General features: G+C 40.4%; 1 protein-coding gene across 4 annotated transcripts in view; it reads left to right on the forward strand.

Moving 5' to 3' along the window:
- LOC139415006 (arf-GAP with SH3 domain, ANK repeat and PH domain-containing protein 2-like) overlaps window positions 1–23689 on the forward strand; it is a 53412-nt gene that overhangs the window by 23097 nt on the left and 6626 nt on the right. For all 4 annotated transcript variants that reach the window (XM_071162726.1, XM_071162730.1, XM_071162727.1 and 1 more), the window contains 18 exons: window positions 6507–6556; window positions 11566–11695; window positions 11831–11916; window positions 12443–12518; window positions 12645–12731; window positions 13704–13804; window positions 14414–14483; window positions 16131–16218; window positions 16438–16486; window positions 16754–16923; window positions 18430–18563; window positions 18785–18879; window positions 19522–19711; window positions 20063–20148; window positions 20709–20824; window positions 21051–21118; window positions 21464–21574; window positions 22889–23165. In XM_071162726.1, the coding sequence (XP_071018827.1) occupies window positions 6507–6556; window positions 11566–11695; window positions 11831–11916; window positions 12443–12518; window positions 12645–12731; window positions 13704–13804; window positions 14414–14483; window positions 16131–16218; window positions 16438–16486; window positions 16754–16923; window positions 18430–18563; window positions 18785–18879; window positions 19522–19711; window positions 20063–20148; window positions 20709–20824; window positions 21051–21118; window positions 21464–21574; window positions 22889–23165 (1984 nt within the window). The remainder of the gene's footprint in view (window positions 1–6506; window positions 6557–11565; window positions 11696–11830; window positions 11917–12442; window positions 12519–12644; window positions 12732–13703; window positions 13805–14413; window positions 14484–16130; window positions 16219–16437; window positions 16487–16753; window positions 16924–18429; window positions 18564–18784; window positions 18880–19521; window positions 19712–20062; window positions 20149–20708; window positions 20825–21050; window positions 21119–21463; window positions 21575–22888; window positions 23166–23689) is intronic.

Below are 23689 nucleotides of genomic sequence, written 5' to 3' on the forward strand. Positions count from 1 at the left end.
AACATGTGTTTAATATACCAGTCAGAACATGTGTTTAATATACCAGTCAGAACATGTGTTTAATATACCAGTCAGAACATGTGTTTAATATACCAGTCAGAACATGTGTTTAATATACCAGTCAGAGCATGTGTTTAATATACCAGTCAGAGCATGTGTTTAATATACCAGTCAGAACATGTGTTTAATATACCAGTCAGAGCATGTGTTTAATATACCAGTCAGAACATGTGTTTAATATACCAGTCAGAGCATGTGTTTAATATACCAGTCAGAACATGTGTTTAATATACCAGTCAGAACATGTGTTTAATATACCAGTCAGAACATGTGTTTAATATACCAGTCAGAACATGTGTTTAATATACCAGTCAGAACATGTGTTTAATATACCAGTCAGAACATGTGTTTAATATACCAGTCAGAACATGTGTTTAATATACCAGTCAGAACATGTGTTTAATATACCAGTCAGAACATGTGTTTAATATACCAGTCAGAACATGTGTTTAATATACCAGTCAGAACGTGTGTTTAATATACCAGTCAGAACATGTGTTTAATATACCAGTCAGAACATGTGTTTAATATACCAGTCAGAACATGTGTTTAATATACCAGTCAGAACATGTGTTTAATATACCAGTCAGAACATGTGTTTAATATACCAGTTTAATATACCAGTCAGAACATGTGTTTAATATACCATGTGTTTAATATACCAGTCAGAACATGTGTTTAATATACCAGTCATGTGTTTAATATACCAGTCAGAACATGTGTTTAATATACCAGTCAGAACATGTGTTTAATATACCAGTCAGAACATGTGTTTAATATACCAGTCAGAACATGTGTTTAATATACCAGTCAGAACATGTGTTTAATATACCAGTCAGAACATGTGTTTAATATACCAGTCAGAACATGTGTTTAATATACCAGTCAGAACATGTGTTTAATATACCAGTCAGAACATGTGTTTAATATACCAGTCAGAACATGTGTTTAATATACCAGTCAGAACATGTGTTTAATATACCAGTCAGAACATGTGTTTAATATACCAGTCAGAACATGTGTTTAATATACCAGTCAGAACATGTGTTTAATATACCAGTCAGAACATGTGTTTAATATACCAGTCAGAACATGTGTTTAATATACCAGTCAGAACATGTGTTTAATATACCAGTCAGAACATGTGTTTAATATACCAGTCAGAACATGTGTTTAATATACCAGTCAGAACATGTGTTTAATATACCAGTCAGAACATGTGTTTAATATACCAGTCAGAGCATGTGTTTAATATACCAGTCAGAACATGTGTTTAATATACCAGTCAGAGCATGTGTTTAATATACCAGTCAGAGCATGTGTTTAATATACCAGTCAGAACATGTGTTTAATATACCAGTCAGAACATGTGTTTAATATACCAGTCAGAACATGTGTTTAATATACCAGTCAGAGAACATGTGTTTAATATACCAGTCAGAACATGTGTTTAATATACCAGTCAGAGCATGTGTTTAATATACCAGTCAGAACATGTGTTTAATATACCAGTCAGAACATGTGTTTAATATACCAGTCAGAACATGTGTTTAATATACCAGTCAGAACATGTGTTTAATATACCAGTCAGAACATGTGTTTAATATACCAGTCAGAACATGTGTTTAATATACCAGTCAGAACATGTGTTTAATATACCAGTCAGAACATGTGTTTAATATACCAGTCAGAACATGTGTTTAATATACCAGTCAGAGCATGTGTTTAATATACCAGTCAGAACATGTGTTTAATATACCAGTCAGAACATGTGTTTAATATACCAGTCAGAACATGTGTTTAATATACCAGTCAGAACATGTGTTTAATATACCAGTCAGAACATGTGTTTAATATACCAGTCAGAACATGTGTTTAATATACCAGTCAGAACATGTGTTTAATATACCAGTCAGAGAACATGTGTTTAATATACCAGTCAGAACATGTGTTTAATATACCAGTCAGAACATGTGTTTAATATACCAGTCAGAACATGTGTTTAATATACCAGTCAGAACATGTGTTTAATATACCAGTCAGAACATGTGTTTAATATACCAGTCAGAGCATGTGTTTAATATACCAGTCAGAACATGTGTTTAATATACCAGTCAGAACATGTGTTTAATATACCAGTCAGAGAACATGTGTTTAATATACCAGTCAGAACATGTGTTTAATATACCAGTCAGAACATGTGTTTAATATACCCATGTGTTTAATCAGTCAGAACATGTGTTTAATATACCAGTCAGAACATGTGTTTAATATACCAGTCAGAACATGTGTTTAATATACCAGTCAGAACATGTGTTTAATATACCAGTCAGAACATGTGTTTAATATACAGTCACATGTGTTTAATATACCAGTCAGAACATGTGTTTAATATACCAGTCAGAACATGTGTTTAATATACCAGTCAGAACATGTGTTTAATATACCAGTCAGAACATGTGTTTAATATACCAGTCAGAACATGTGTTTAATATACCAGTCAGAGCATGTGTTTAATATACCAGTCAGAACATGTGTTTAATATACCAGTCAGAACATGTGTTTAATATACCAGTCAGAACATGTGTTTAATATACCAGTCAGAACATGTGTTTAATATACCAGTCAGAACATGTGTTTAATATACCAGTACCAGTCAGAACATGTGTTTAATATACCAGTCAGAACATGTGTAATATACCAGTATGTGTTTAATATACCAGTCAGAACATGTGTTTAATATACCAGTCAGAACATGTGTTTAATATACCAGTCAGAACATGTGTTTAATATACCAGTCAGAACATGTGTTTAATATACCAGTCAGAACATGTGTTTAATATACCAGTCAGAACATGTGTTTAATATACCAGTCAGAACATGTGTTTAATATACCAGTCAGAACATGTGTTTAATATACCAGTCAGAACATGTGTTTAATATACCAGTCCATGTGTTTAATATACCAGTCAGAACATGTGTTTAATATACCAGTCAGAACATGTGTTTAATATACCAGTCAGAACATGTGTTTAATATACCAGTCAGAACATGTGTTTAATATACCAGTCAGAACATGTGTTTAATATACCAGTCAGAACATGTGTTTAATATACCAGTCAGAACATGTGTTTAATATACCAGTCAGAACATGTGTTTAATATACCAGTCAGAACATGTGTTTAATATACCAGTCAGAACATGTGTTTAATATACCAGTCAGAACATGTGTTTAATATACCAGTCAGAACATGTGTTTAATATACCAGTCAGAACATGTGTTTAATATACCAGTCAGAACATGTGTTTAATATACCAGTCAGAACATGTGTTTAATATACCAGTCAGAACATGTGTTTAATATACCAGTCAGAACATGTGTTTAATATACCAGTCAGAACATGTGTTTAATATACCAGTCAGAACATGTGTTTAATATACCAGTCAGTCAGAACATGTGTTTAATATACCAGTCAGAACATGTGTTTAATATACCAGTCAGAACATGTGTTTAATATACCAGTCAGAGCATGTGTTTAATATACCAGTCAGAACATGTGTTTAATATACCAGTCAGAACATGTGTTTAATATACCAGTCAGAACATGTGTTTAATATACCAGTCAGAACATGTGTTTAATATACCAGTCAGAACATGTGTTTAATATACCAGTCAGAACATGTGTTTAATATACCAGTCAGAACATGTGTTTAATATACCAGTCAGAACATGTGTTTAATATACCAGTCAGAACATGTGTTTAATATACCAGTCAGAACATGTGTTTAATATACCAGTCAGAGCATGTGTTTAATATACCAGTCAGAGCATGTGTTTAATATACCAGTCAGAACATGTGTTTAATATACCAGTCCATGTGTTTAATATACCAGTCAGAACATGTGTTTAATATACCAGTCAGAACATGTGTTTAATATACCACAGAACATGTGTTTAATATCAGAGAACATGTGTTTAATATACCAGTCAGAACATGTGTTTAATATACCATGTGTATACCAGAACATGTGTTTAATATACCACCATGTGTTTAATATACCAGTCAACATGTGTTTAATATACCAGTCCATGTGTTTAATATACCAGTCAGAACATGTGTTTAATATACCATGTGTTTAATATACCAGTCAGAACATGTGTTTAATATACCAGTCAGAACATGTGTTTAATATACCAGTCAGAACATGTGTTTAATATACCAGTCAGAACATGTGTTTAATATACCAGTCAGAACATGTGTTTAATATACCAGTCAGAACATGTGTTTAATATACCAGTCAGAGTCAGAACACAGTCAGAACATGTGTTTAATATACCAGTCAGAACATGTGTTTAATATACCAGTCAGAACATGTGTTTAATATACCAGTCAGAACATGTGTTTAATATACCAGTCAGAACATGTGTTTAATATACCAGTCAGAACATGTGTTTAATATACCAGTTAGAACATGTGTTTAATATACCAGTTAGAACATGTGTTTAATATACCAGTCAGAACATGTGTTTAATATACCAGTCAGAACATGTGTTTAATATACCAGTCAGAACATGTGTTTAATATACCAGTCAGAACATGTGTTTAATATACCAGTCAGAACATGTGTTTAATATACCAGTCAGAACATGTGTTTAATAACCAGTCAGAACATGTGTTTAATATACCAGTCAGAACATGTGTTTAATATACCAGTCAGAACATGTGTTTAATATACCAGTCAGAACATGTGTTTAATATACCAGTCAGAACATGTGTTTAATATACCAGTCAGAACATGTGTTTAATATACCATGTGTTTAATATCAGAACATGTGTTTAATATACCAGTCAGAACATGTGTTTAATATACCAGTCAGAACATGTGTTTAATATACCAGTCAGAACATGTGTTTAATATACCAGTCAGAGTCATGTGTTTAATATACCAGTCAGAACATGTGTTTAATATACCAGTCAGAACATGTGTTTAATATACCAGTCAGAACATGTGTTTAATATACCAGTCAGAGCATGTGTTTAATATACCAGTCAGAACATGTGTTTAATATACCAGTCAGAACATGTGTTTAATATACCAGTCAGAACATGTGTTTAATATACCAGTCAGAACATGTGTTTAATATACCAGTCAGAGCATGTGTTTAATATACCAGTCAGAGCATGTGTTTAATATACCAGTCAGAACATGTGTTTAATATACCAGTCAGAACATGTGTTTAATATACCAGTCAGAACATGTGTTTAATATACCAGTCAGAACATGTGTTTAATATACCAGTCAGAACATGTGTTTAATATACCAGTCAGAACATGTGTTTAATATACCAGTCAGAACATGTGTTTAATATACCAGTCAGAGCATGTGTTTAATATACCAGTCAGAACATGTGTTTAATATACCAGTCAGAACATGTGTTTAATATACCAGTCAGAACATGTGTTTAAATATACCAGTCAGAACATGTGTTTAATATACCAGTCAGAACATGTGTTTAATATACCAGTCAGAACATGTGTTTAATATACCATGTTTAATATACCAGTCAGAACATGTGTTTAATATACCAGTCAGAACATGTGTTTAATATACCAGTCAGAACATGTGTTTAATATACCAGTCAGAACATGTGTTTAATATACCAGTCAGAACATGTGTTTAATATACCAGTCAGAACATGTGTTTAATATACCAGTCAGAACATGTGTTTAATATACCAGTCAGAACATGTGTTTAATATACCAGTCAGAACATGTGTTTAATATACCAGTCAGAACATGTGTTTAATATACCAGTCAGAACATGTGTTTAATATACCAGTCAGAGCATGTGTTTAATATACCAGTCAGAACATGTGTTTAATATACCAGTCAGAACATGTGTTTAATATACCAGTCAGAACATGTGTTTAATATACCAGTCAGAACATGTGTTTAATATACCAGTCAGAACATGTGTTTAATATACCAGTTAGAACATGTGTTTAATATACCAGTCAGAACATGTGTTTAATATACCAGTCAGAACATGTGTTTAAAATACCAGTTAGAACATGTGTTTAATATACCAGTCAGAACATGTGTTTAATATACCAGTCAGAACATGTGTTTAATATACCAGTCAGAACATGTGTTTAATATACCAGTCAGAGCATGTGTTTAATATACCAGTCAGAACATGTGTTTAATATACCAGTCAGAACATGTGTTTAATATACCAGTCAGAACATGTGTTTAATATACCAGTCAGAACAAAGGTGGCACAAGAGGGAGTAGGCTTATCCCATACTAGTCTTCTTGAACACCTGTATCGTCACCTGCTAGTCCCCCTGAGTCCAATCCAAGCCAATTGATAGTCATGACTTCAGCTCTTGTCATTTGTATCCCTTGTGTTAATACTGTTATGTTCCTGTTTTATTTCCACAGGATCTTAAAAAGCCTTTTGATAAAGCCTGGAAGGATTATGAAACTAAAGTGTGAGTTAGAACCACATTATTATTATCACAACTGCCTCTGTTTCACCACCACTACTACTACCACTACTACTACCACCACTACTACTACCACCACTACTACCACCACGACTACTACCACTACTACCAACAAGACTACTACCACTACTACTACCACCACTACTACTACCACTACTACCACCACTACTACTACCACCACTACTACTACCACTACTACCACCACGACTACTACCACGACTACCACCACGACTACTACCACCACTACTACTACCACCACTACTACTACCACTACTACTACTACCACCACTACTACCACTACTACGACCACCACTACTACCACTACTACTACTACTACTACCACCACCACTACCACCACTACTACTACCACCACTACTACCACTACTACTACCACCACTTCCCCCACTACTACTGCCACCACTACTACCACCACTACTAAATCAAATCAAATTGATTTATATAGCCCTTCGTACATCAGCTGATATCTCAAAGTGCTGTACAGAAACCCAGCCTAAAACCCCAAACAGCAAGCAATCCAGGTGTAGAAGCACGGTGGCTAGGAAAAACTCCCTAGAAAGGCCAAAACCTAGGAAGAAACCTAGAGAGGAACCAGGCTATGTGGGGTGGCCAGTCCTTTTCTGGCTGTGCCAGGTGGAGATTATAACAGAACATGGCCAAGATGTTCAAATGTTCATAAACGACCAGCATGGTCAAATAATAATAAGGCAGAACAGTTGAAACTGGAGCAGCAGCACGGCCAGGTGGACTGGGGACAGCAAGGAGTCATCATGTCAGGTAGTCCTGAGGCATGGTCCTAGGGCTCAGGTCCTCCGAGAGAGAGAAAGAAAGAGAGAATTAGAGAGAGGACACTTAAATTCACACAGGACACCGAATACGACAGGAGAAGTACTCCAGATATAACAAACTGACCCTAGCCCCCCGACACATAAACTACTGCAGCATAAATACTTGAGGCTGAGACAGGAGGGGTCAGGAGACACTGTGGCCCCATCCGAGGACACCCCCGGACAGGGCCAAACAGGAAGGATATAACCCCACCCACTTTGCCAAAGCACAGCCCCTACACCACTAGAGGGATATCTTCAACCACCAACTTACCATCCTGAGACAAGGCAGAGTAGAGCCCACAAAGATCTCCGCCACGGCACAACCCAAGGGGGGGCGCCAACCCTGACAGGAAGATCACATCAGTGACTCAACCCACTCAAGTGACGCACCCCTCCTAGGGACGGTATGAAAGAGCCCCAGTAAGCCAGTGACTCAGCCCCTGTAATAGGGTTAGAGGCAGAGAATCCCAGTGGAAAGAGGGGAACCGGCCAGGCAGAGACAGCAAGGGCTGTCTGACCCACTGAAGAGATGAGTCTTCAGTAAAGACTTAAAGCTTGAGACCGAGTTTGCGTCTCTTACATGGGTAGGCAGACCAGTCCATAAAAATGGAGCTCTATAGGAGAAAGCCCTGCCTCCAGCTGTTTGCTTAGAAATTCTAGGGACAATTAGGAGGCCTGCGTCTTGTGACCATAGCGTACGTGTAGGTATGTACGGCAGGACCAAATCAGAGAGATAGGTAGGAGCAAGCCCATGTAATGCTTTGTAGGTTAGCAGTAAAACCTTGAAATCAGCCCTTGCCTTGACAGGAAGCCAGTGTAGGGAGGCTAGCACTGGAGTAATATGATCAAATGTTTTGGTTCTAGTCAGGATTCTAGCAGCCGTATTTAGCACTAACTGAAGTTTATTTAGTGCTTTATCCGGGTAGCCGGAAAGTAGAGCATTGCAGTAGTCTAACCTAGAAGTGACAAAAGCCTGGATTAATTTTTCTGTATAATTTTTGGACAGAAAGTTTCAGATTTTTGCAATGTTAAGTAGATGGAAAAAAGCTGTCCTTGAAATGGTATTGATATGTTCTTCAAAAGAGAGATCAGGGTCCAGAGTAACGCCGAGGCCCTTCACAGTTTTATTTGAGACGACTGTACAACCATTAAGATTAATTGTCAGATTCAACAGAAGATCTCTTTGTTTCTTGGGACCTAGAACAAGCATCTCTGTTTTGTCCGAGTTTAAAAGTAGAAAGTTTGCAGCCATCCACTTCCTTATGTCTGAAACACATGCTTCTAGCGAGGGCAATTTTGGGGCTTCACCATGTTTCATTGAAATGTACAGCTGTGTATCATCCGCATAGCAGTGAAAGTTAACATTATGTTTTCGAATGACATCCCCAAGAGGTAAAATATATAGTGAAAACAATAGTGGTCCTAAAACAGAACCTTGAGGAACACCGAAATGTACAGTTGATTTGTCAGAGGACAAACCATTCACAGAGACAAACTGATATCTTTCCGACAGATAAGATCTAAACCAGGCCAGAACTTGTCCTTGTAGACCAATTTGGGTTTCCAATCTCTCCAAAAGAATGTGGTGATCGATGGTATCAAAAGCAGCACTAAGGTCTAGGAGCACGAGGACAGATGCAGAGCCTCGGTCTGATGCCATTAAAAGGTCATTTACCACCTTCACAAGTGCAGTCTCAGTGCTATGATGGGGTCTAAAACCAGACTGAAGCATTTCGTATACTACTACCACCACTACTAGTACCACTACTAGTAGTAGTACCACCACTACTACTACCACTACTACTACTACCACTACCACCATCACCACTACTACTACCACTACTACCACCACCACCATTACCACCACTGCCACTACTACCACCACCACCACTACTACTACCACCACTGCCACTACCACCACTACTACTACCACCACTGCCACTACCACTACTACTACCACCACTACTACTACTACCACTACTACTACCACCACCGCCACTACTACTACCACCACTGCCACTACCACCACCACTACTACCACCACTACCAACACCACCAGCACTACCACCACCACCACCACCACTACCACCACCACTACTACCACTACCACCACCACCACCACCACCACAGTTTGAGAGTTTCAAAACTACACAACCTGTTACTGTATGTGGGTTAAGCATGTGGGGGGGAATAGTTTTGTTGAATAGCCTGCGTACCTGTTAGAGTAAGCGTAAGCGCACCATGAAGTTGCATGTGTGGGTTCAGTTTAACAACAACTAGAAATGGGAAACAATGGAAGCTAGTAAAAGGTCAACTGCTACTATTCATGAAACAGCTGATAAGGCAGACAGAACTTAAGAGAGAGAAAATAAGACTAGACCTACTATAGCGGCACCTGTTGCCTGTTTGTATGTGATTACAAAACTCCTCGCATTTTTGTGAACACTGATTTTGTCTCTGAGATTTATTTAGTGTTGAATGAACTACGGTATAGACAGACAAGGGGTTTGCATTTCTGAAATTGTGCAGTACATGTTGGACGTCCCAACAGTATCTTTTCATTTTCAGCATGACAGGCATAAAAGGTGTGAATAAGCTCTTGTACATTTTATTTGATAAATTACTTGACATAGAGATCATTCTAGTTCACTGTATGAAGACTGGGCAGGTCATTTAAGAGTTACTAGTTTACTAAAGACCAATGCCTTGGACCAAACACCTGAGGTGTCGTCATAGAGCCTTTTGGTTGATGTGATTGACTGGTGGTTTGATGACTCACTCTAAGGGAATGAGAACAGTTTAATAACTCTTAACATAAACTGAGGAGAGTAAATATTGATGTAATTGTATTTTTTTATTAACCCATCCCATCTTCGGAGGACAAACATGTATATATTTTTTTACAGCTTTTCTGCTACTTGTACATACATTTTACATATACCTTTTACATACATGGTACTTTTATAGAAAGCAGTCACATAACAATAATACTTTACCAAACATAAACTCTTTAATCCCACCTATCACCATAGACCTCAGCTCTTTAATCCCACCTCTCTCAGCCCATCCCACCTATCACCATAGACCTCAGCTCTTTAATCCCACCTCTCTCAGCCCATCCCACCTATCACCGTAGACCTCAGCTCTTTCATCCCACCCCTCAGCCACTCTCAGCCCATCCCACCTATCACCATAGACCTCAGCTCTTTAATCCCACCCCTCAGCCCATCCCACCTATCACCGTAGACCTCAACTCTTTAATCCCACCTCTCTCAGCCCATCCCACCTATCACCATAGACCTCAGCTCTTTAATCCCACCCCTCTCAGCCCGTCCCACCTATCACCATAGACCTCAGCTCTTTAATCCCACCCCTCTCAGCCCATCCCACCTATCACCATAGACCGCCCTTGTTTGGTTTCCATGTGTCATATATTTTTCAATTGCACAGTATCCTCAGATTGTGAGCTGAAGATGAAAGATGAAAACCTTTCCTATCAGTATTATTATATTATTTATTGACTGACTATGTCTTTCCAGATCACCCAACACTGCTAGTTGTAAGGTTCATTTTAAGTGCATGTTATGATTTTTTTTAACCATTCCTGAACCTGTGACCAGAAACAAGTTACATAGGGGTAGTACCAGAATAAATAATCTATTGATTTTGTCTCTTCGCAGCAAAATCTACAGAGCTGAGATTGTTGTATGCCCCATATGTATAGTATTCTGTTGGTGGCAAGAATTGTATATAATAATGTATATTGAAGTGTTGAATCAAGTGTTGTTTTTTTGTACCAGTTCATAAACCATGTGTCATGGAATCGGTACATCACAAATCTCTTCCCATTTTATTTTGAAACCTGTATGGCGCAGCTGTGAACATTTTCGTCCTCAAATAAAACTGGTATATTTTTCTATTTTATGCCAATTCCTTTCAGCCAATCTTTAATATATGGCAGGCAAACAAGTTGCCTACCTTCTTCCTTTTCCGCTTGCCTCCTCCATTTTTGTGGTAATGCTGCAATCGGTTTGGTGTAAGTTTTGATTGTGCAGATATTGATATCATGTTAATTAGTGAATCATTTTCCTTCTTCATCCATTCATCCTGTGCTTCATCATCACTGAGACCTCTGTGTTCCTGCAGCACTAAGATAGAGAAGGAGAAGAAGGAGCATGCTAAGCAGCATGGGATGATACGGACAGAGTTCAGTGGAGGAGAGATCGCTGAGGAGATGGAGAAGGAGAGACGCCTCTTTCAGCTCCAGATGTGTGAGGTTGGATGAAACTGGCTATCTAATTATTTCACCTATCAGAGGCTATGCAGGATAGAAGACACGACAGGGTCCACTGAGGAGTATTTACACATGTCCGTTAATATTGTTACTCGGTATGTCTTATTTTGTCTACAGTATCTTCTCAAAGTGAATGAAATTAAAACGAAGAAGGGGGTCGACTTTCTCCAGAACCTCATCAAATATTTCCACGCCCAATGCAAGTATGTTGTTTTCATTTACAAGTGATTTCAGATAAGCACTGTTTAGTCAGATTAGCACTGTTTAGTCAGATTAGCACTGTTTAGTCAGATAAACACTGTTTAGTCAGATAAGCACTGTTTAGTCAGATAAGCACTGTTTAGTCAGATAAGCACTGTTTAGTCAGATAAGCACTGTTTAGTCAGATAAGCACTGTTTAGTCAGATTAGCACTGTTTAGTCAGATAAGCACTGTTTAGTCAGATAAGCACTGTTTAGTCAGATTAGCACTGTTTAGTCAGATAAGCACTGTTTAGTCAGATAAGCACTGTTTAGTCAGATAAGCACTGTTTAGTCAGATAAGCACTGTTTAGTCAGATTAGCACTGTTTAGTCAGATAAGCACTGTTTAGTCAGATAAGCACTGTTTAGTCAGATTAGCACTGTTTAGTCAGATTAGCACTGTTTAGTCAATGCATTTGTCTTTTGTAGGAGACTAATGCTTGACCCATCTTGACTCCTGGTGACCTCTGTTTCCTCTCTTCTCACAGCTTTTTCCAGGATGGTCTGAACACAGTGAATAGCCTCAAACCTTCCATAGAGAAACTGGCTACAGACTTTACTATAGTGAGCCACTCTGTCCAAGCATCCATATCTTATAATATTCTCTTTGGATCTTACCATGGTTTTACTGCCTGTCTGTCAATAATGTGGCACTCACCTCACCCAGTTCTCTCACTTCCTGTTTCTCAGATCAAACAGACCCAAGATGGAGAGAGGAAACAGCTTAGTGAGCTCAGAGACGTTCTCAAGTCCTCCCTACAGTCTGAACAGAAAGAGGTGAGCTCTCAATCACTGGAGTAAGTAGCGGAGGTGATTTAGAGTCACACCCTTGGGATGAGATAGCCCTGCCTGCCTGCCACTTAAAACTAGTGTCACCTTTTGCCCAAGAGGGAATCTCCTATTGTTCTTGTGGTTAGGCCATTGGTTTACTGAGTAGGAGACCAGTGTTCAGATCCCACCAGTTACATTAGCTTGGTAGCAGAGAGGAAGGGACCTAATCCAATGACAGACCAGTTATAGCACATATACTGTAATGTATTTGGTCTTACCTGTCATAGGACCTTGTCATAGGAAAATAGGAAAAGCCTGTAGTTCTCCCTCACAAGACCCTAGTCTACTTACAGGAGTATAGATGACTAGTCTTGTGTGTCGTGTCATGTTACAATGCAATAGACTGATCATGGTTTCCACCAGAGGCTAGGAGAGTGAATGTCTGCTTTCTTGGTGAACTTTAGCTCTTTCCCCAATCAAGGCGGAGTTCCAAATTGCACCCTATTCCCTATATAGTTAACTACCTTTACCATGGCCTATAGGGTGCTATTTGGGATAAAGCCATAATCAATGTTCTTAACCACAAAACAGCTTCCGAACTTCCTGACCACTGCACACATTGATATCTGTAATCTTTTCTGAATGCAAGGCTCTGCTCAAGCCCTCCATTCAAATCTCAATTGCTTCCAGATTCTAGAGTCACTCACTCTATTTGAATCTATCGAAATAAGGCTGCAAGGTGTACACCTACACTGCTAAATGGTGCTCTGTAGAACCAAAAAAGGGTTCAATGGCTCACTTCATATATGGCTCTCAAAAAGGACTGTCATGCAAAGCACCATCATTTTTAAGCAGCGTAGAGTAGAATAGGCCTTCAGGAGAGGACATTGAAGAAACCTGATTCAGATGAACACCTGAGCTATGAGAGATGGGAGAAGTGTTAAGTCCTCATGACTGAGTGTGTCTCTGATGCATTAGGATACCCAGGCCAAGCAGACAGGATACAGCCTTCACCAGCTCCAGGGGAATAAGGCCCACGGTACAGAACGCTGCGGAATGCTGTACAAGAAGAGTGAGGGGTGAGTGGACAGAGCTTTATAATCACCAATTTGGCCTCTGGTCTCTTACACAGAGCCAAGAGGAGCTGTTTGTTTCCCCGACAAAGGCAGGGAAATGTGGTTTTCGCCGAGGCGTTGGGGTAATATGATGATATGATGTAATATGATGTAATATGCCTTATCACATACATCATTCCATTTGCTGTTCATGAAATGGTATGGTTTGGTATTTTATTAGCTGTTGTGAAAGCAGTAGCTACTCTTCCTGGGGTCCACACATAACATGGCACATTACATAATACAGAACATTAATAGACAAGAACATTAAGGACAGAACTACATACATTTAAAAATGGACACGTAGCCTACATATCAATATGTACACACAAACTATCTAGGTCAAATAGGGAAGAGGAGTTGTGCTGTGAGGTGTTGCTTTATATGTTTTTTTAAACCAGGTTTGCTGTTTATTTGAACAATATGAGATGGGAGTTCCATGCAATAATGGCTCTATATAATACTGTACTCTTTCTGGAATTTGTTCTGGATTTAGTTGTGGTTTGTGATAGAAGCTGTGCCGTAGAGGAATAGAGTGTTCTAGTGAAATAATGAATGTTTACTCTTCTTCAGTCTCAGGAAGGTGTGGCAAAAGAGGAAGTGTTCGGTGAAGAACGGGTTCCTGACTATCTCCCATGGAACGGTAAGAGACTTCCTGTTTTTGTCTTCTCCTATTGGTCACTCACTTTCCTTCATGCATGCTGTCATGCATGGCCCTCTCCTTACGGTCTGAATATACAGTACATACTACATGTCAGTCAGTGGGATTCTGTAAGGTCTTTATTTTGGACACATTTCTTCCGTAAATTGGAAAAAAATAAGATGTGGACGACGAAGTACAATTATTATTATTACCTTTTTTTTAAAGAGCCAAACAACATGTTAGGAGAGAGCAAGAAGAAGAGAAAGATCAACAGAAGGAAGAGCATAAGCAAAAGGATGATAGACAGAATGGTGGGAAGAGGAATTTAACTCTTCATTTTCTGGTTGGCAGGCGGGGTGATTTCATTACTACCCCAGTACTCTCAAACTTGACTGGATTCCTGTTGACCTCTTCTTGGAATCCAATCACAAACCAGTACAAGCTCTTTTGGGCATGACTTTCCTCTTGACAACATTACCCTGAGCTCCAACGTTATTGTCCTAACGGCATAGCATTGTCTCAGTTGTGATCACAGAATGTCGTGACTGATCATTTCAGTAACAACCCTGTGTCAGGTCCTAAAACCTCTACGATTATTGCAGCTTCTCGCCAGACACAATACTGAGATATTGTTTGAAAGCTAAAATCCCCCCTGAGCCTGGCTTCCGCAGTGAATTCCCCGTGAGCCTGGCTTCCACAGTGAATTTCCCCTGAGCCTGGCTTCCACAGTGAATTTCCCCTGAGCATGGCTTCCACAGTGAATTGTCCCTGAGCCTGGTATCCACAGTGAATTGTCCCTGAGCCTGTCATCCACAGTGAATTGTCCCTGAGCCTGGTATCCACAGTGAATTGTCCCTGAGCCTGATATCCACAGTGAATTGTCCCTGAGCCTGGTATCCACAGTGAAATGTCCCTGAGCCTGTCATCCACAGTGAATTGTCCCTGAGCATCAAATCAAATCAAATTGTATTAGTCACATGCGCCAAATACAACAGGTGTGTAGACAGTGAAATGCTTACTTACAAGCCCCTAACCAACAATGCAGTTTAAAAAATATAAATAAGAAATAAAAATAACAAGTAATTAAAGAGCAGCAGTAAAATAACAATGGCGAGACTATACACAGGGTTACCGGTACAGAGTCAATGTGTGGGGGCACCAGTTAGTCGAGGTAATTGAGATAACATGTACATGTAGGTAGAGTTATTAAAGTGACTGCATAGATAATAACAGAGAGTAGAGCGATGTAAAAGGGGTGGGTGGGGGGGTTGGCAATGCAAATAGTCTGGGTAGCAATTTGAAATAGAGTTTCCACAGTGAATTTGTCCAGTGATAATGGAAGAAAGGGATCACATTTGTTCTGTTTCTCTGCATTTCACATTTTACATTAAATAACTGGGCAGTAATTGTGCGACAACACTGCTGTTCTTTGGGCCTTTACAGAGATGTGGCTGTAAGCCAACGATACATTTCTAGGAGGCTGCTGCATTTGACGTTCTCTTTTTATTTTTTAAATAACGTTTTTTATTAAAAGTAATTTTACTGTTTGGCATTACCCAACTGGGAAAGTGGCATAAATACAATATGACCAACTTCAGCAGTCTGCCCCCCTCGGTTCTCTTACTCTTCTTTGCTCCTCTCTCATAGGCTAACACACCACCAGCAAAACTCAACCTGCTAACCTGTCAAGTGAAGCGTAACCCGGACGAGAAGAAAAGCTTTGATCTCTTCTCACGTAACTTAAGCAGCACTTTGATGCTCCATCTCAAACCTCTGCAACACTAGTCTGAATATGTAGCTAAAATAGCAAAAGCATGATAGAAACTATTCCCTAGACTCTATGATATGATATTTATTGAAAGACAGACATGTATCTTCCATCGAGTCTCTTAGCATCTCTTACTGCAAGTGCCAGTTGCATGTTGCTCAATCAGCCTATTATTTGTCTAAACAGATGACAGAACCTATCACTTTCAAGCTGAGGATGAGGCAGAGTGTCAGATGTAAGTACTGTGCCTGTCTGTGCCTTTTGCACTATGCAAGTTTGTGTGTGAACGTGGTGTGTACATCATTATGTGTGTACATGATACAGGTGGTACATGTAATTGGTCTCTCAGATTCTCTTTAAAGTTTTTCGCGTCACTAATGGAACCCTATTCCCCATAGGGCTCCGGTCAAAGGTAGTGCACTACATAGGGAATAGGGTGCCATATGGGACTAAACCTTTGCCCTCAGAGCTTACTGGTTCTCTCTGCTGCCTGTGTTTTCAGATGGATCTCAGTCCTGCAGAACAGTAAGGAGGAAGCCCTGAACGATGCCTTCAAAGGAGACCAGGACGAGGGAGGGGAGAACAACATAGTCCAGGAGCTGACCAAGGCCATTGTCAGCGAGGTCAAGAGGATGAGCGGCAACGATGTGTGCTGCGACTGCGGAGCGCCCAGTGAGTGACACACAGAGCATGCTGGGAAAAGGCAGCATGAATGTTTTGTGGTCTTCCTCCCAGAGGGTTATTATATCAAAGTGAAGAATGCACAGTCTACATATGTGAATGTGTGAGGGTCTGACATGGGTTTAGTCATTTACAAGGCTGAATGTACAACCCTGAATGGTTTGACAATTGACATGGGCTTTTCTCCATGTGCTGCACACACATTCTTAGGATTCTTTGTTAGGTCAGTCAGATTAGTTCTGCAAAGACAGAAGAAAGAGTGTTGGCTGTTCAGGCCGTCGGATGTTACTGAAATCCCACTGGGTCTATACACTGAGTGTACAAAACATTACGAACACCTACTCTTTCCCTGACATAGACTGACCTGGTGAATCCAGGCAAAAGCTATGATCCCTTATTGATGTCACTTACTAAATCCACTTCAATCAGTGTAGATGAAGGGGAGGAGACAGATTAAAGAAGGATTTTAAGCCTTGATACAATTGAGACATGGATTGTGTATGTGTGCCATTCAGAGGGTAAATGGGCAAGACAAAATATTGAAGTATTTAAGTGCCTTTGAACGGGGTATGTTAGTAGGTGCCAGGCGCACCGGTTTGACTGTGTCAAGAACTGCAACGCTGCTGGGTTTTTCACGCTTAACAGTTTCCCGTGTGTATCAAGAATGGTCCACCACCCAAAAGACATCCAGCCAACTTGACACAACTGTGGGAAGCATTGTAGTCAACATGGGCCAGCATCCCTGTGGAACGCTTTCTACACCTTGTAGAGTCCATGCCCTGACGGATTGAGGTTGTTCTGGGGGCAAAAGGGGAGGGTGCAACTCAATATTAGGAATGTGTTCTTAATGTTTTGTACACTGTGTTTATAGGGAATAGTGTAGAATTTACACTCATAGGACACTGAAAATAGTGCATCAATAAACTACAGCTCCTTTTTAGGAGTGGAACTTTATTTAACGGTGCAACTATTTCAGGTGAGAACTTATAATGGGATCACCCTAGTCTTTTTTCTTTTTATTGTTTTTTAAAAGTAATTTTCAAGTTTATTGGACAGCGACAGTTGAGAAAGACAGGAAAATGAAGAGGAGAAATGGTGTGCCTCTCCGCCAGCGCTGGCATACAGATGTAGGATCTTAATTTGATCAATCTTTTGTTGCCGAGAATTTTCCTGTGCAGGAGGAAATGCAAACTTGTGCGTTTTCGAGGTTTAAAAAGGCCTCTAAAGTGTGTACTTTCCACTTTAAAATGTCAGACTTGATTTGCCCTAATGAAAAATGTATCAACTCCTACAAAAAATAGCCATTGATTATAATCCCCATAATAATTCACATTTCCTGTTGCTGCAGGATTATTTTCCTGCTGTAGAAAACTGGGTCAAATTAAGATCCTACATCTCTACATGTGTGCCCCGAGGCAATGTTAGCTAACGCCAGACCACCCCGGGATACAGCACACTAGTCTTAACACTGATAATATCCTCTATATCTGTCTTCAGATCCCACCTGGCTCTCCACTAACCTGGGAGTGCTCATCTGCATCGAGTGTTCTGGAATCCACAGGGAGATGGGTGTCCACTACTCTAGAATACAGTCTCTCACACTGGACGTCCTGGGAACCTCAGAGCTCCTGGTAGATACTACAGGCTTTTAGGATTGTATTTTGACAGACTTTTGTATTATAGTATAGTTAGTAAGATTATTAGTAGTGTGGTCCCCAGATCTGTTCATGGTGTCTTGACAACTCCTATGGTCATTGTCCCTGTTCGTCACAAAACAAATCTGGGACCAGGCTAGATTAATAAAGGCTGAGCAGATACGAAATTGACGTGTGCTCTACCTGGTCTTCCCCAGCTGGCTAAGAATGTAGGGAACGCAGGTTTCAATGAGATCATGGAGGCGGACCTGTCTGCACAGAGCGTGACTAAACCCAACCCCTCCAGTGACATGTAAGTGACAGACTGCAGGGCAGGCCACACAAAACAGGAACAACACTGAATAGATTTCATTTCACATTAAGTTGAAATACGTTTCACTTCTTTTTTTTATACTTTTTATAGTCCTGAGTGTCTTAGGTTATGTCCAAAATGACACACACTTCAATGGGCCCTGGTCTACAGACACCCTAGTTCGAATCCAGGTTATATCACAACCAGCCGTAATTGGGAGTCCCATAGGGTGGCACAGAATTGGACCAGCGTCGTCCAGGTTTGGCCGGTGTAGGCCATCATTGTAAATAAGAATTAGTTCTTAACTGACTTGCCTAGTAAAATAAAGGTTATTTTATATACATTTTATATACATTTTTTACAAATAAAAGTAGTGCACTGTGCTGCTGAGGGGAGGACGGCTCATAATAATGGATGGAACCGAGTGAATGGAATGGCAACAAATCATGTGTTTGATACCATTCTACCCCTTCCACTCCAGACATTACCACAAGCCCGTCCTCCCCAATTAAGGTGCCACCAACCTCCTGTGCACTAATATATAAGGGAGAGGGGTGCCAATTTGTATGCAGGTTTGCACTTGTTTCCTGTCTCTTTCCTGGTATTTGATCATCTATCTGTCTGGGCTCTTGTCTCCCTCAGGCAGACGAGGAAGGACTACATCACAGCCAAGTACACGGAGAAGCGTTTTGCTCAGAGGAAGTGTGCGGACGTGGCGTCCAGGCTGCACGTCCTGTGTGAGGCAGTGAAGACCCGAGACATCCTCTCTCTCATCCAGGTCTATGCTGAAGGAGTGGACCTGATGGAGACCATCCCGCTGGCCAATGAGCATGTGAGATGATTGACACAGGTTGCGTCCCAAATGGCACCCTATTTCGTACATAGTCCACTACTTTTCACCAGAGCACTATGGGCCCTGGTCAAAAATAGTGCACCATATAGGGAATAGGGTGCCATTTGGGAAGTAGACATTGCCTTCTAACAGTGACATGAGAGAAACATTAGTCTTGAAGTCCCTCATGGACTTAAAAAGCTTGACTGGTTTTTCTAGTTTTTGTGTGATTTGTTTTTGTGTGATTTGTCATATTTGAATGCCTCTGATTGGTAGGTATATTGGCTATATGTTTCTAACTCTGATGTTGTCGAACTGTTGTCTTGAGTTGTCATTGTTTCATGCCCTCAGGAACCGGGTGAGACAGCACTACACCTAGCAGTACGAATGGTGGACCGCAACTCCCTCCATATTGTGGACTTCCTGGCCCAAAATAGGTACTAAAGTACTGGGTGAAAAGATGCTGGTTTTATAGCTTATAGTAGCAGAAGCAAACAAGCTCTCAGATATCAAATGTGAAGAGGGGAAGTTATTTAACAGCATATAATGAAATATTTAGATAGGAGCAGAAGTTGTTCTCCCAATAATTGTCAATATCAATGAACGCCAGCGTTGCCCCCTTGTGGTGATAGTTCTCAGCTGCGTGTCTAATTGAACTTTTATTTTTAGGGTCCAGAAGTCCTCACAAGGATAGTAAAATAAGGCTTTTAGGCTTAGGGGTTAGGTTTAGGGTTAGGGTTAGAATTAGGGTAAGGGTAAGGGGTTAGGAATTAGGGTTTGGGGTTAAGGTTTGGTTAAGAGTAAGGTTTAGGGTTAGGGTTAGAATTAGGGTAAGGGGTTAGGAATTAGGGTTTGGGGTTAAGGTTTGGTTAAGAGTAAGGTTTAGGGTTAGGGAAAATACGATTTTGAATGGGTATACATTTTTTGTCCCCCACTTGGATAGTAAAACCAACGTGTGTGTGTCTCTCTCTGTCTGTAATCTGTCTGTGTGTGTAAGTGGGAACCTGGAGAAGCAGACAGCCAAAGGGAGCACGGCACTGCACTACTGCTGCCTGACCGACAACAGTGAGTGTCTCAAACTGCTACTGCGGGGCAGGGCCTCAGTCAGTATTGGTAAGTACCCTCATAGGATCAGCTGCATCCCAAATGGCACCCTATTCCCTATATAGTGCACTACTTTTAATCAGGGCTCATAGGGCTCTAGTCAAAAGTAGTGCACTATATATGGAATAGGGTGCAATTTGGGATACAAACCCATCAACAAATGATAAAGGGCTGGTCAAGTCCCATAGAAACACGTTATTGAAGCTCTGGTTGGTTTGTCTGTCTCTGTGTGCAGCCAACGAGGCAGGAGAAACACCAATGGACATCGCCAAGCGCCTCAAACATACGCAGTGTGAGGAGCTGGTGAGTGTAGGCTTGCAATGTAATCTGAAGGTCATAGACATTTTACCACAATGACTGCATCCCAATTCTCCACCCTTTTCCCAATGTGTTAACTTGCACACTTTTCTTCGTGGATTTAACAATAGAGAAAACTCCCCCCAGACAATGCTTACACCATTCATATGCTTTTAAATCCATGACAGGGAGAGGGCAAAGGCACACTTTTGGAAAAGGGTGGAGGATTAGGAAACAGCCTATAAAAATATGATGATCCTCTTTATTAGAGGGTCCATGGTGCCATATGATCAAGATGGGTAACAGCAGATAGAGGTTGACTGTACTTTTGTTTGTCTTTGTGGTGTTCAGCTGACCCAGGCCGAGACGGGGAAGTTCAACGTCCACGTGCATGTGGAGTATGAGTGGCGGCTCAGCAACGACGACGACCTGGACGAGAGCGAAGATGAGATGGAGGACAAGGTGAGTTAGTTGACCTTTATTTTGGTTTGATTTATTAGGATCCCCATGATGACAGACTTACTGGGGTCTGACATGTAACAAAAAAAACATTAAAAACAAACAAAAACGTTAAAATGTATATACAGTACCAATCAAAAGTTTGGACACACCAACTCATTCCATGGTTTTCTTCATTTTTACTATTTTCTACATTGTAGAATAATATAAGATATTAAAACTATGGAATCATGTAGTAACCAAAAAAGTGTTAAACAAATCAAAATATATATTTGAGATTCTTCAAAGTAGCCACCCTTTGCCTTGATGACAGCTTTGCACACTCTTGGCATTCTCTCAACCAGCTCACCTGGAATGCTTTTCCAATAGTCTTGAAGGAGTTCCCACAAATGCTGAGCACCTGTTGGCTGCTTTTCCTTCACTCTGCGGTCCAACTCATCCTCTGCGGTCCAACTCATCCTGTTCTTGGCCAGCTGCATTTTAACTAGGTCTTTCTTTGCAGCACTTGACCATATGACTGGACAATAATCAAGATAAGATCAAGCTAGAGCCTGCAGGACTTGCTTTGTGGAGTGTGTGGAAAATTGCTGTATGGTTGAATCATCGGCATACATGGGGACACATGCTTTGTTTAATGCCAGTGGCAAGTCATTGGTAAAAATAGAAAAGAGTAGAGGGCCTAGAGCTGCCCTGCGTTACACCACACTTTACATGTTTGACATTAGAGAAGCTTCCATTAAAGTAAACCCTCTGAGTTCTATTAGATACAGTAGATGACCCTGAATCCACGATATAGCAGAGGTTGAAAAGCCATAACACATACACTACCGTTCGAAAGTTTGGAGTCACTTAGAAATGTCATTGTTTTTGAAAGAAAAGCACATTTTTTGTCCATTAAAATAACATCAAATTGATCAGAAATACAGTGTAGACATTGTCTCAACAACAGGTTGTGGTCAATAATATCAAAAGCTGCACTTAAATCTAACAGAGTGGAGGCTGTTATAGCAGCAAGGGGGGGACCAACTCCATATTAATGCCCATGATTTTGGAATGAGATGTTCGACGAGCAGGTGTCCACATACTTTTGGTCATGTAGTGTATGTGTTTATGACATCCCAGGGGAATCGGTGCTGCCTACTGTATACCAGACACACTTGGTATGCATATAAGCTGTTCTATGCTGTGTATGTAGGCTATGCTATGCTGTGCATGTAGCATATCACCATCTGTTTCCAATTGTTAAAAAAGATGGCATCGATATCATTAGCAGGCTAGTAATGCTCTCTACCTGTACGTCCTATCCCCCATAACCAGCCCATCCCCCACAGACGGTCAGAGCAGGAACGTCCTGTCAGCTGTTTCGTCCCGAACAGTGGTCTCATGGGTCCAATGCCTGGTGGTCCCAACATGGCCTCCCTGGCCCGTGACGCAGCCAGCCTGGCCAGAGACAAGCAGAGAGCCCATCTCCCCAGCATGATGATGAACAACGAGACCTATGGCACCATCCTGGAACTCAGCCCCCCTCCCTCCGGCGTGCCAGCGTTACCGGTGGTACCCACCCCTCACCTTCCCCCCAGGACAGCCACCAAAGGTCAGTCGGACGACAATGAGCATAGGTCATAGGTCATGCATTAGGTCAGGGGTGTCAAACTCAAGTCCTGGAGGGTGTCTTCTGGTTTTTGTTATATCCTTTCGTTAGGTTCTAATTATCAGAGTAAGAACTCAATGGACACTATGAAAGCTCAAACCAAGTTTATTCTTCCCAAAGGATCAAACAGCTGAATCGAACACAACATGTTTACCATAGTGGTGGTATTTGTACCCCACTTTGGGTGGAGTCTCCTCCATCTCGTTAAACATTGTATCTTTATTGCTAGGCAGGAAACTAAGTGATACGGCAATAAACTTTTCCTCTCCCTTAACGTGACTTGACCTGACCTCGACCCCCTTCATCTCTAATCCATGACTCTCTCTCCCCTTATCAATGCCTGCCACGTGATCGTTTTCCCTACACTCAAAACATTCCAAGCTTAATTGCATCCACCATATACCTTCCTCCTACAGATAACCATTAACCTCTGGTGTAGACCCTCGGCTATGGCACCCCTCAGGTCT

Source organism: Oncorhynchus clarkii, chromosome 8 (assembly GCF_045791955.1).
Source record: "Oncorhynchus clarkii lewisi isolate Uvic-CL-2024 chromosome 8, UVic_Ocla_1.0, whole genome shotgun sequence".
NCBI lineage: Eukaryota > Metazoa > Chordata > Actinopteri > Salmoniformes > Salmonidae > Oncorhynchus > Oncorhynchus clarkii.